The sequence below is a fragment of the Leptonychotes weddellii genome, chromosome 5, assembly GCF_054177405.1.
Source record: "Leptonychotes weddellii isolate Sample4059 chromosome 5, ASM5417740v2, whole genome shotgun sequence".
In the NCBI taxonomy this organism is placed as follows: domain Eukaryota; kingdom Metazoa; phylum Chordata; class Mammalia; order Carnivora; family Phocidae; genus Leptonychotes; species Leptonychotes weddellii.
In genome coordinates this window covers 27,671,145-27,684,610 of record NC_138373.1, presented here as the reverse complement: position 1 = coordinate 27,684,610, position 13,466 = coordinate 27,671,145, and the positions used below count along the sequence as shown (strand labels likewise).

The 13,466-nt window shown below is 49.3% G+C and overlaps 1 protein-coding gene across 12 annotated transcripts in view; it reads left to right on the top strand.

Moving 5' to 3' along the window:
• The window catches only part of CLEC16A (C-type lectin domain containing 16A), a 194,689-nt gene that overhangs the window by 69,227 nt on the left and 111,996 nt on the right, over window positions 1–13,466 (top strand). For all 12 annotated transcript variants that reach the window (XM_081820022.1, XM_081820023.1, XM_081820029.1 and 9 more), the window contains exon 13: window positions 11,703–11,825. In XM_081820022.1, the coding sequence (XP_081676148.1) occupies window positions 11,703–11,825 (123 nt within the window). The remainder of the gene's footprint in view (window positions 1–11,702; window positions 11,826–13,466) is intronic.

The window sequence follows — 13,466 nt, the reverse complement described above, 5'->3', positions numbered from 1 at the left end:
TTGTGCATCATTTATTCTGCCATCATCCCCTTATTGAATGGCACTGAAACTCTTCCAGGCTTTTCCCACTGTGGCTAGGATCCACCGTGATGGCTCTTCTCATGTTAAGTCATGGTGCTCACATGCAAGTCCGTAGACCTGGCTTAAGACCTCTAAAAGGAGCCCACCGGGCTCTGAATCCTGCTGACGTTTTCCGCCAGTCTTGTTCATCCCCAGGGCTTCTGTGATCCCCTCCAACGCCTGGCTTAGTGCGTGGCACATAGGAGCCCTTGGTTTCTGGGTGGCAATAGAACTCCACAAGACTGACCGACTCCCATCCAAGGATTGCCCGCCACTCCCCTGGCCCCTGACTTCTGTGCTGTCTGCATCTGAGTTCCTGCTGGATGCGTCCTGCATCCTGGAGACTCCTACCCAGGTGTTTCAGTATCACCTTGAAACACTGCTCATCCCCCTTCAGTATTCCCTGACCTCAGCACACTTCCTGCCATTTCTGGTTCACTTGAAATTGCCAACCAAGGTTGAAACTGCCGTGACCTTTAGTTCCTTCCCTCCTTTGATCCCAGCATTTAGTCATCAGGTTTTGTCAGTTTTCCCTCTTCAGCCTGTCTGATCAGCAGAACTTAGAACTGAGTGCGACTTGGTGCCTAGTCCTAAGCTAGACACTGGAGATGAGAACTGGGGGCATGAGAGCAGGGAGATCTGGGCATGGCATTCCAGTGGCCATTATCACAGCCTCCCAGGGGTCAAACATCTGGCCATCTCATGGTCCATCCTCCATAGCACTGCCAGGTGATCCTCCATAAGACTGTTGACCATGTCCCTCCCCTGTTCAGAAAGCCTTCGTGCCTTCTTGTATCCCTTAAACCTCACCCTTCTCTGCCTGTCATTTTGAGTATCCAGATGGCACCCACCTTGCCAACTTGATCTGGTTCCTCTGACTTCCCTTCACAGACCCTTGGCTCTGGGTTTAAACTTCTATCTAGTGATAGAACTCTTTCATAGAGATAAACTTGGGGATGCTGTTGTGCTACTCATTGAACTCTTTACAAGTTCTTCTGGTTACAAGCAACAGAAACTACTTCTCATTAACTTAAGTAGAAGGGAAAGTCTATAGGAAGGCCCCTGGGGCAGCTCCCAGGATCTGAAAAGTTGCTGAAAAGCTGAAGGAAGGGCAAGAGCAAACCAGCTCTGGGGACTTCCCTCAGGGTAGATCATGATTTGGCCCCAGCAGATCCCTGGCTGATAGTCTGTCTCTGTTCAGGTTTCAGATTCTTGGGCACGAGATCTGACTGTTCCAGCTTGGTGGTGGTGTGTCTCTCTCTGGAACACGCAGTTATGGCTGGGGGTCAGGATCACATAGCACAGACTTGGCCCTAGGGAGCTCAGCCGGGTATCTGGGACTATTCCCAAAGCAATGAGCTTCCTTGGAAGCCTGGCAGCCACTGCAGTCAGTGCCAACATGGCCTCCCTGTTCCTGGCTAGTATTCCTTGTATTCATTTGTGTTTCTTCCTGCCATTTTCTCTACTTCTGTGTCACCACCTGTTGAAATTTTGCTTGCCTATCGGAAGTCACCTGCTCCAGGAAGTGCTTTCTGATCCCTTCAGGTGATATTCACTTTGGGTTGGTACTGTCTAATGTGGCAGGCACATTTTATACATTACTGAATTTGATTTGCTTAAAATTTTGTTAAGGATTTTTGCATTTATGTCCAAGAGTGATACTGGTTTAGGGTCTTATAATTCTCTTCTTTTATTTGCTCTCAGAGTTATGCTTGCCTTATGGAATAAATTCAGATGTATTTCCTACTCCTGGATTGTATGGAGGAGTTTTTATAGAACTGGTATTATTTCTTCCTTAACTATTTGGTAGAATTCACCGTGAATCCATCTGGGGCTAGAGTTTTCTTTGAGGGAGGGTTTTTAACTACTCAGATTCTTCAGTAGATATAGGACTAATGAAGCTTTATCTATTTCTTTTTGTGTGAGCTTTGATAGCTTGTGACTTTCAAGGAATGTGTCATTACATCTAAATTGTCAAATTTATTGGCAAAAATTTATTCATTATATTATTTTATTATAATTTTAATGTGTGTAGGATCTATAGTGATGTCCCCTTTCTAATTCTTGGTATCAGTTGTTTAGGTCTTCATTTGCTTTTTCCTGATCAGTTTGGCTAGAAATTTAACAATTTAATATTTTACTGATACTCAAAGAATTGTCTTTTGGTTTCAGTGATTTTCCTGGGTTTTTTTGTTGTTGTTTTTTATTTTATTTCTGTTTTTTATTTCTTACCTTCAGCTGCTTATTTCAGATTTAATTTAGTCTTCTTTTTGTAGTTTCTTAAGATGGAAGCTGAGATCATTGATTTTTTTTCTTAAAGATAATCAGTTTATTTTTTTTTAATTAATGTATAGTGAAATTAACCTTTTTTGTGTGTAGTTGTATGAATTTTAGCACAGGTATGGGTTTGGTCAGCACCACCATAATCAGGATACATTATAGTTCCATCAACCAAAAATTCCCTTGTGCTAGGGGTACCTGGGTGGTGCAGTTGGTTAAGTGTCCAACTCTTGGTTTCAGCTCAGGGTCGTGAGATTGAGCCCCGTGTTGGGCTCTGTGCTGAGAGTGGAGGCTGTTTGGGTTTCTCTCTCCTTGCCCTCCTCCCCTGCCGTGCTCACCCACTCATGCTCTCTCTCTCAAATAAGTAAACAAAATCTTAAAAAAAAATTCCCTTGTGCTATTATTCCTTTTCAGTCTGTCATACCCTTCCCATAGCACTCATTGATTTTTAAACTTTTCTTCTTTGGTGATAAGAGTTTAATGCTGTTAATCTAAGCATTACTTTTGGGTGCATGCAATACATTTTGATATATGTGGTTTTATTTTTATTCAGTTTAAAATATTTTATAATCTCCCTTTGATTTATTCTTGTCCTTTGTATCATCTGTGTCATTTCTGGTTATGTTTCTATTATTGATTTTTCTCCTGGTTTGGGTTTTGGGCTCTGTCCTGGGTCATGGTTAAGTTACTTGGAATCAGTTTGATCCTTTCGAGGCTTTCAAGCTTTGTTGCTGGTGGTCCAGAACAGCCTTTAGTCTCAGGCTCACTTGGCCCCACTACTGAGGCGGTCCCTTTCTGAGGATTATACCTGATGGGCCATGGTTTGGGTGGTCCTTCCATGCTGGCTGCTGGGAACAGGAACTCTTCTCAGCCTGTGTGAGGCTGGAATTGTTCCACCTGCTTCATTCCCAAAGCTCATTCCCTTCCCTCCCATGCATGCACAGAGCAGGACATAGCTGACGCCTCAAAGGACCCCTCTATACCTCTCTGTACAGCCCCCTCCTCTCCAGTCCTCCGTCCTCTCAGTTCCAGTCACTCCACCCATCTGAGCTCCAAACTCTGCCTTCTCAACTCAGAGAGACCGTGGCCTTTGTTGGGGGTTTCTCTCTCTCTGCCGAGACCTGGACGCTCTTTCCAGACAGTGAACTGGAGTAGTCCCTGGGCCCACTGCCTTCATTTCTTCTCTCGTTGGGTACCCCCCACCCCCGTGCTGCTTATTGTCCTGTCCAATGTGTCATAATCACTGTTTGATGTATTTTGCCTAGTTTTCTAGTTGCTTGAATCAGGAGGGTAAGTCCAGTCCATCTTGGCTGAAAGCCATGGTGCTTGAAAAAGTTTTATCATGATCTAATCGATATACAGTAAACTGCACATATTGAAAGTGTACACTTTGATAAGTTTTGGCATTTGTATACACCCATGAAACCATCACCACAATCAAGACAGAGTATGTATCCATCACTCCAAACATTTCCTCCTGCCCCTTTGTCAGCCCTCCTCCCTGTCTGCTCTCACCCCTCTCCCCAAGCAACACTGGGCTACTTCCTGTCACTGTAAATTAGTTTGCCCTTTCTAGAATTTTATGTAAATAAAAACATGCAATATGTACTCTTTTTTTTTTTTTTTGCATGGGTTTCTTTCAGTGTGCATAATTATTTTGAGATTCATGATGTTGTTCTCTGTATCGATGGTTCATTTCTTCTTACTGTTGAATAGCAGTCCACTGTGTGAATGTACCACAGTTTTCTTTATCCATTCATCTGTTAATGGGCATTTGGCTTATTTCCCATTCTTAAGCATACGCTACTAGGAACATTTATGTACAAGTCTTTTATGGACATATATTTCCTTTTTTCTTGGGTAAATACTAAGGAATATGATGGCTGAATCATCTGATTACTGTAAATTTGTTTGTTTTTAAGAAAAACTCCCAGGGGCGCCTGGGTGGCTCAGTTGGTAGAGCATCTGACTCTTGATCTCAGGTGTTGATCTCAGGGTTAGGAGTTCAAGTTCCGCATTGGGCGTGGAGCCTATTTTATTTTAAAAAGAGAGAGAGAGAGAGAAAGAGAAGAAAAGAAAGAACTGCCAAATTTTTTTCCAAAGCAGCTGTATAATTTATATCCCATCACCAGTCTGTGAATGTTCTGGTATCTTCACGTCCTTGCCAGTACTTATATGGCCATCTTTTTAATGTTAGCCATTCTAACAGATATGTAGTAGTGTCCTGTTGTGATTTTAATCTGCATTTTCCTAATGACTAATGATACTTTCTGTGTGCCTCATTTGCCATTCTGCATGTCTTCTTTGGTTGAGTATTGTTTCAAATCCTTTGCCCATTTTTTCATGGATGGCTCATTTTCTTTTTGTTGAGTTTTGAAATTTTTTTTATATTATCTGGATACAAGTCCTTTATCAGTTGAGTATTGCAAAGATTTCCTCCCAGTCTGTGGCTTGTCTTTTCATTCGCTAACAATGTCCTTTGAAGAGCAGACATTTTTAATTTCCATGGAGTTCCTGTGGCACTTTTTATATCTCTTTTTCTCTCCATTTTTTCTCTCCCGTTCTGGACTGCCCGGTCTCTAGAGGCAGAGACCATGTCTCTCCCGATGCCCCCCACAGTACCCAACTTAGCCCCTGGCACCCGGTCAGCACTCAGCCGAAGTGTGCGGACTGGTCATCTCTCAGCCACGTGTCAGCACTGCTGGACTGCTCTTTCTGGTGGCCTGTACTCGGGGCCTCGGCCGGGAAGGTGCTGTCTTCAGGGTGAAGATGCCAGGCTCCAGAGGGCCAAAGGGGCATGTGGGTGAATTCTTTGTTGTTCCAGTGGCTGGCTTTCCTGGGTGCCGGGGAGGGACGTCCTTGCACACGGCAGCGCTCCCTCATCCAGGGCTGTGCCCCAGAGGACAAGCCTCCCGAGGTCCTACAGGGAGAGCCTCCCTTTCTTTCTTGAGGTCTCCCCACCCCCTCCTCCTTCTTTTCCTCCTCGAGATCTAAGGGGGTTTCTTCTCAAAAGAGTGGAAGTGTATAATTGAGGGAGTTTAATTCCTTCTTCCATTTCCTGCTAGTACTGTTCATTTATTTACTCACTCAGCCTTCTAACAGAGATTTTTGGAAGCCTTATTTATTCGATGCCAGGCACTGTGGTTAATATTGAGAACCCATTGGTGAACCAAACTCATTATTTTCAGGGAGGCGAGTGTGGCTGCCATGGAGGGAGCAAGGGGAGAGGGGTGGGAGGTGAAGGCAGCATGATAGGCGAGCCGGGACACATGGCGGGGACCCATGGCGGTGAGGAGCTTCGATTGTGTTCTGACACAGCGGGAGCTCTGAAGGTTGTTCAGGCAGGAAAGCATTGTGCAATCTGCGTGGCTTCCGTGTTTACCTTCTTTTGAAAGTGACTACTTTGTCTGAAATCGCCTTTGGTTCCAAAAGACTGCGTCGATCATGATGAATTTGTGCTTGAAGTTACTCAGTTATTCATGTGGGCCCAGCTGCGTGCCAGGCAGTGCGCTCAGCCTGAGGGCTACAAACTCCAGGCCACCTGAGACTGGGATTGCTGTCCGATTGTCAGGCGGGCGGGCGGCGGGCGATGGTGGGCAGGGTGTGCTCCAAGAGATGGGTGGGCTGGAGCCGGCAGGGGGAGAGTGGGTGGGCAGTGACCGTGAACTGCATCCTGTGGGTTGCGTGGGGGATGCTGAAGGTCGGTGCAGCCAGGAGCCCACCTGACCTCTCTGCATTCCTTGGAAAGGGCTCACGACAGTTCAGCCAGAAGACGGGCAGGATGGAGAGATAGGGGCAGGTGCGGGCATTGTCGAGGAGGCGAAACTGAAGGGCTTTCTCATCATTCAATAGGTATGTGCTGTATACTTACTGTGTGCGAGGTGTTGCTGTAGGTGCTGGAGCAAGTCTGAGGAGCCTCTGTCAAGTGAACAAATGAAAAGAAATCCAGTCACGTGGTGACAAAGAATAAACCTGTGGTGGTGGGATGTAGGGGTGACTAGCCAGGGCAGTCAGGGGTGCTACCCTGAGGAATGAACATTAGAGCAGAGGTTTGAAGGGTGAGAAGAAGTCCACTTTGCCAAGATATGGGGCAGGAGTGCTCCAGGCATGTGCAAAGGCCATAAGGTGGGAAAAAGCTCACTGGTTTGAGGAGCAGAAAGCAGGCCAAGCAAAGTGAGGCACTGACCAGCTGAGTAGGGCCCAGATCTCAGAGGGCCTTGAAGGCCATGAAGAGGAATTTAGATTTTATTCCAAGTGCAGTGGGAAACCTTAAGGGCTTTTTTTTTTTTTTTTTTTAAAGATTATTTATTTGAGAGAGAGAGAGAGCAGAGGGGAAGGGCAGGGGAGAGAGAGAATCTCAGACTCCCCGCTGAGCGTGGTGCCAGACATGGGGCTCGATCCCTGGACCCTGAGATCATGACCTGAGCCGAAATGAAGAGTTGGATGCTTAACTGGTTGAGCCTCCCTGGCGTCCTGGAAACCCTGAAGTATTTTTAAGTAATGAGTGACATGGTCAGATGGACATTTTTGAAGGAGCAGTCTGGCTACTGGTTGGAGAGTAGATGAAGGGAGTGAGGGAGAGAGTTGCAAGAGGGAAAGTGGGAGGCCCGGTAGGAAGCCATTGCAGTAGTCCCGGCAAGGGATAGTGTGGGTTGAATCAGCATGTTGGCCATAGAGCTGGAGAAAACTGGAAGGATTTATGATATGTTTTGGACCTAAGGCCAGGATGAGCTGATGGATTGGATGTGGCAAGAGAGTGAAGGGGACACTTGGGCAACTGTGTGGGGCCATTTTCAAAGATGGAGGAGACAGGAGAGGAGCAGGGCTGGGGGAGGGGAGTCCTGCTTAGTTTGGTTGGGAGCGGGCACCCAAGGAAGGAGTCTGGGTGATGCCCAGATCCCTGACCCTGCTACTGTGTGGCTGGTGGTGCCATTTCCAGAACCAGCGAGCATGGGCCATGGAGCAGGTTTGGAGAGGAAGCTGGAGGCTTCAGGTTTGCCACCTGGGGCCCAGCTGCCCAGGGGACGCCAAAGGAGACTGCCTAGCAAGAAGCTGCTTTATGGTTTGTGCTCCAGTCCTGGCCTGTGGGCACAGGTTCTGTATTTGGTGGGGGTCTTTTGTTGGTGGTAGTGGTTGGTCAGTTGGTTTTTTGGTTAGGCAGCAGGCAATTAGCTGCACTTAACCTTCAGCCTCTCTTCCCTAGATCTATACCCTCCAAGCAGGGCCCCTAATGAAATGGTCGCTTTCCGATAGATTTTTCATCATAAGACAATTTTAACATAAAAGCAATGTTAATAAAAACCAAATGTTAGCTCAGGCCTTCCAGTAAATCATAATAGATTAGATGCTGCACCGAAATGAATATCCCACTGTGGAAAGGGTTGACCAGTTGGAGGAAGGCACTCGTTGTGATTCAATTGGGCCACATAATGAATTCTGGTTCATATCTGTAATAGCAAATGCAGCCTTCTCTCCTTTGTCAAGTCTGCAGAGGCCTGGCCCAAGGGAGGGGGGTGAGTTCTGCAGCTTTTGTATTCTTAAAGGTTCCCCCACTCTACCCACCACCCTCTTGCCCCATCCATTTATCATTGTTTACCCAAGAGGAATCTCGGGCTTTTTGGGTTTTGTTTTGTTTTCTGAGAAGTTACTGGAACACAGATGAGAGGTATGGGAAAGGTTGAAAGGTAATAGGATAAAGGGAGGCTTTCGTCATGCAGAGAGCTGGCAAACCATCATTTTGGATCTCGACTGACACATAATCAGAACTAGAAGTACCTTGGAAATCGGCCCAACATCTGGTTAGCTTTCGAAATAGTTGGTCTATACTTTTCCAAAGCTGGCAATGCTTGTGTGACTACAGCCAAGGAGACCTCGCATGGTCAAAACAAAACACATTTTTTGCCCATCATTTACCTGGTGCTGTTGTGGCCTCTTTAGCCAGGGTGTCGGTCTCCATCTTTTTATGTAGCTTTGGTCTGGGTCTTTTCTACCCCTCTGCTGGGTGGCGGCTCCTGCTAAGGAGGCCGAATCCAGAAGCCAGAACTTAGAAGGGAAGCTTAGGAACTGGTTCCTGACATCACGGAGCCACACCCTTCCCTTCTATTTTGGACTCTTTGAATTCGTTGGGAGTGCCCCCCCCCGCCACCACCTTCCCCCGAACCCTGTGATCACTGGGTGGAAGCGATGCAGAGGGAGACCCTTTCTGAGTCATTTGGACAGAGCAGGATCTGACCCCAGCAGGAAGGGAATGAGGAAGCATGTGGTCTGCTGGAAGTCTGAACGTGCTAGCACGTCTTCCCAGGCCATGTGAAGCACATCTGGGTTTCTTTGGAATTTCTCTGTTGCTCAGTACTTAAGGGTTGAAGCAAATAGGACAATATATTATCCACAGTGTTTATTTCAGTCAGGCGGAAATGGCTAGCAAAGAAACTCAATCAGGCTTGCGACAAAATCTGCCTTTCAGTGCCTAAAAACCTGTGTGTGTGTGTGTGTGTGTGTGTGTGTGTGTGTGTCCGTGTCCGTGCACACGTGTGCTGTTTCCCTGTTCACATGCATATTCTTGTCATATCGTGACATCGACCGTGTTCATTAACAACTCTCAGCCACTAATTTGTTTGGACCCAGAAGAATGTCTGGAGCTTTTGAATGGCTGCACAGGCCTTGAAAGCCAAGGGCAGGGATGGGATCATTCAGAGTAACGGAGGGGCTTTTAGAGGCTGTGGTGGGAGAAAAAAGAGAGAGGGGGAGGAACTGAGGCACCTGGCTCAGGGGAAACTTTGGGGAAAACAGAGATGCTCAAAGGGTTTTTGTTTGTTTGTTTGTTTTTACAAAGTTTTTCCATGTGTTGTATGGAGTCGACCCTGTTCCCTGTCTCCCCAGTGGCCGGTGGTAAAATCCACTTCACATAGAATGCGTTGTAATACCAAGTCTGTTTTGGGGAGAGTGCCTTGAGGAGAGAGATCATCTTGAGTGGTTGGGGGGCAATGGAGACCACTCCAGAGTAGGCATGAGCACAACCAGATCATGTCATCTCCCGCTAGCTGCCGTCCGGGGATCTTGGCAGGTAAGCCTTGCCTGACCCCTTACCCCAACATCTGCCTCATCGCTTCCCTCCAGGGTCCCCCCATCCCCCGCCCTCCCGAAGTTTTACCACACTCCATGCAGGAGCTCCTGGTGCAGCTCAAGGCAAATTCTCGCTCATCCTTAGACTCCTACCTGAGCAGCTTGTCCCTGAGTCGGCCCCCAAACGGCATCGTGTTTGGAAGTTAGCTGGATCTTGTCCACCTTTGGAATCCTCCTATTCTGACAACACTGCCAACTTGCTCTGTTACCTTGGAGACGTGACTTAACATCTCTGGGCCCTAATTTCCAGCTAGAGGAGGAGGTTGTACTGGAATCCAGTCCTGTGAAGTTCTTGAAGGAAGTGTCTCTGTCCCTCGGGGTCCCCCTCTTCACAGAGAGTGGATCCACTAGTTGAGGGAAGTCAGGATAACCTTGGAGTGTTTTTCTTCCTGTTGAGAGATTTTGCCACAGATTTTCTCATTTTTGACAAATTCTCAGGGAGTGGGGGCGGTCATAGGGAAGAGACAAAATGTGGAAATTCAAGACCCGGTTCAAGTCTCAGTCTCTCCCGGTTCTGCTGACCACCGCCATATTCCCTCCCGCTGGCCTCATTGAGGGGGGATGAGAGATGGTCCAACCGGGGAGCGTTTTTCCCCAGAACCACTGACTGACAGTTCCCAAAGGGCCAGAACGGGAGGACAGAGAGATGTGGGGGTGGTGTTGACATCTCTGGGGGAAAAAAACAGCCGCCAAAAAGGTTCAGTTGGTGTTCTTCTTGCCATTTAATAAACCAGGATGCTTCAGAGCTGGACATGGAGCATCAAGATAGGATATAGAATCCGCAAATTAAATTTTCGCTGCAATCGGATTTTTTGATGAAGCCACGTTAGGGAGGCGCGCTCGTGAAAACTACCCAGCTCGAGCCCTCAGGCCGTCCCTCACCCGTGTCATCTCCTTGGCATGGCTCAGCCTTTGGTTTGGAGCTGGAAGGAATTCAATAAAGCAAGATATATTGTTATGGTTTATTACGTCAATGTGTGTGTGTGTAGGAGTCGCTTAGGAAGCAGACAGTCAGCTCTTCAATGCTATCCTCCTCTGTTTTGTCAAGGTTCTAAATGAAGCGTCATCTAGTACTCAAGGGGCCGTATTTCAAGAGTTCCGAGAAGTGCCACCTTCCCCCCTTTTGTAGAATAACAGGAAAAGACGTGCTTTCAGCACAAACAATCCATTCAGCTTTCCAACCTTGGATCAAGTGAAATGTTTGTTTCTGTGAGTGTATTTTTCCAGAGCCACGTTAGAAGAGAGATAAGGATTTGGGGCAACCCTCACCCCGCACCTGGCCTGCTGAAGTAGTCTGCACAGGTCCTCCTGCCGCCCCAGCCCCCAGGTTCTGCTTTAAGGGAGATGACCTTGAGGTCACAGTTGGACTTGTGTGCGCTCCCCTTCTCTCTGCCCAGCCACCCCTCCCATCTTGTCTTTTGTCTTTGAAATGCTGTCCGTGTTTCCTGGCAGAAAAACGATTCCTTTGCCTCTTCAAGAGAGACCCGCGCTCTTGGCATCTCTGTATTTGCACCTCTCTGTTGTAGGATGTAGCCTAATGTCTCTATGCCAACACCACCCCTTGCCCAGTGCAGCGCCGGCCCCCGCCTGTGCGTTCGAGTGGCGGGCCCGGCTCCTTGAGTTGGCTGCCAAGAGCTTGAGGTGCAACTCTTGGGCATGACTGTAATTTCCTTTCCGTCTGGTCCGTTCCTCTTGGTCTGCATTTCCCCCACCGTGGAACGTGTCTGATCCGGGGGTGGCCTCTGGTGGCATGCAGACCTGGCGTGGGACGGCGCAGCACCACGCCGTGCAGAACCTACTCCTTTTCCGTCCCTGTTCTGAGCCCCCCGATTATGTCCAGGAGCTTGTCACCGTTTGGGGCTGGTACGTCTTCCGCACCTCTTAAGTACCTGCCAACCTCCCCTTTTTAACAAAGAGAGCAGGTCTCAGACCATGATGAGTAGTAGCTAGTCAAGTCTTTGGCTAAAATGTAAAAACATTGTCTTTTTGTTTTGCTCAGTGACTGTCCCTGTTGTGGCAACGCGGATTTCCCCTTTACAAACGGTGATAGAACATGTTTTAATATGTGGATTTAAGTTCCGTTCACAGAGGACTCTGCAGTAGGTGAGGGGTCAGGCAGCACCAGTCATGGCAGAAATCACGGAGATGGACCACGGCCACCGAGCATGGGGCGGCCCCGCGCGGAGGCGCCTTCCCGGATGAGCGACTCCACCGACAGCCTGCCCCTTTCTGCGTTCCAGGCATGGATCCTGAGAAACTCAAGCAAATCCAGCTCCCAGTGCCCGGTGCGGCCGAGAAGACCACCTACAACCATCTCCTGGCTGAGAGACTCATCAGGATCATGAACAACGCGGCCCAGCCAGGTGCCTGGGGTGTGGCTGCTCACAGGGGCAGTGGAGGTAGAGGGACCAGGCCCCCGGACCGTGCGCCAGGAGTCCTGGGTTCTAGACCTGGCCTTTCTGGGAATGCAGGCTGGTCTCAGCCACTCCCTGGGCCGTGGATACCCTGGGCCACCCATACCGTCCTGTCCAGCCGCGTCTTCACCTGGGGGTCTCCTCCTCTTCCCTCCCCTGTGGTGTTTGTGCTGGACCCCGTCTTTCCTCTCTTTCCACACCCAGCCCTTCTTTTGCCAGTGTTGCCAGTGTCTCCAGCCTTCCTCTTGGGGGTGGCCAAGGCCACATCTGAGTGTGAACCAGGCTGAGAGTGCATGTGAGGGAAGTCTGGAAGGTTCGAATCGGGGGCTCTTGAGAGTACAAGACATGCCCAGTGTCTGGCACTTGTCATCCCAGTTCTGAGGTTTTGGCTGAGGATCTGCTGCCATGGCAAGGGCTAGAAACAGCAGGTGGAATGATCTAGTACAGTGGTTTTAAGTGGGATCAACTTTGCCCCCTGGGGGACATTTGGCAACGTCCAGAGACACTTTTGGTTGTCACAGCTTGAGGAGAGGTGCTGTTGGCATCTAGGGGCCAGGGGTGCTGCTGAACATCCTTAGCGCACAGGATGGCCTCCAATGACAGAGGATCATTTGACCCAAAATATTGGCTGAGCTTGAGAAACCCTGATGGCAAGGCCAGTTCTCTGTAGAGGCAGGAGAGAGAGGCCATCAGGGTGTGAGTGAGAGCACAGAAATGGGCCTGACGGAGATGCGGCCTGGTTGAGAGAGAACCCCTGAGCTATACAGTAGGAACAGTGTGGGGATGAGCCCAGGTCAGGCTCAGGAGAAGGGCAGGGGTGGAGGTTGTGGTCGTAGGCCAGGACTTCAGAGGTCACAGGACGTGGGCTCCGCCAGGCGGCCAAAAGCCCAATGGGACTTTGGGGAGAGAGTACAGAGGCTTGGGGAATGGGGTCCATGGACAAATGTTTATCGAGTGCCAGCTGCTGTGTGCAAATGACGAGGGTACAGGAGGTACAGGACAGATGTGGCTCCTGCCTTCCAGGAGCCACAGCTGGGGGTCTGTGAAGTCCCAGGGGTTTGGGCCTCCACGTGGAGATAGAATCTAGAGCTCATGGGGGTCAGGACCAGAGCTGACATTGTGGGACTCACTCACAGACATGTGGGTGATCTTTAAAGCCACAGGAGAAAAGAGAGGTATGTTGGGACCAAGCCCTGTGCCGCTACAAGTGTCTCGAGGTGACAGAGCGGGAGCCAGCGTGGGACCCTGAACCGGGTCCCACACGGACGAGGGGCAGCAAGAGAGACAGGTGTGGCTCAGGACCAAGGGCACTCAGTGGGGTCAGTTTTCTACTGAGAGGTCTAGCGCAGGGAGCAGAGTTCATCCCTGAGGATGCTGAGGGGGCAGTTGGCGGGGGCTATCTGAGCAGATGTGGCTCGGTGGTCAGGGAAGGTAGGGTATGGCCCGGATGTTAGCGAGGAGCCTCCAGGGTGGGGAGGGACAGCCAGCCCCTTGAGGGGGCCAGTGGGAGGAAGTCAGCACCTGGCAGGAGCTTGCAAAGGAAGGAGGGTCTGGTTGGAAGATCACACTCCCCTTCCCTGGAGGCAGCAG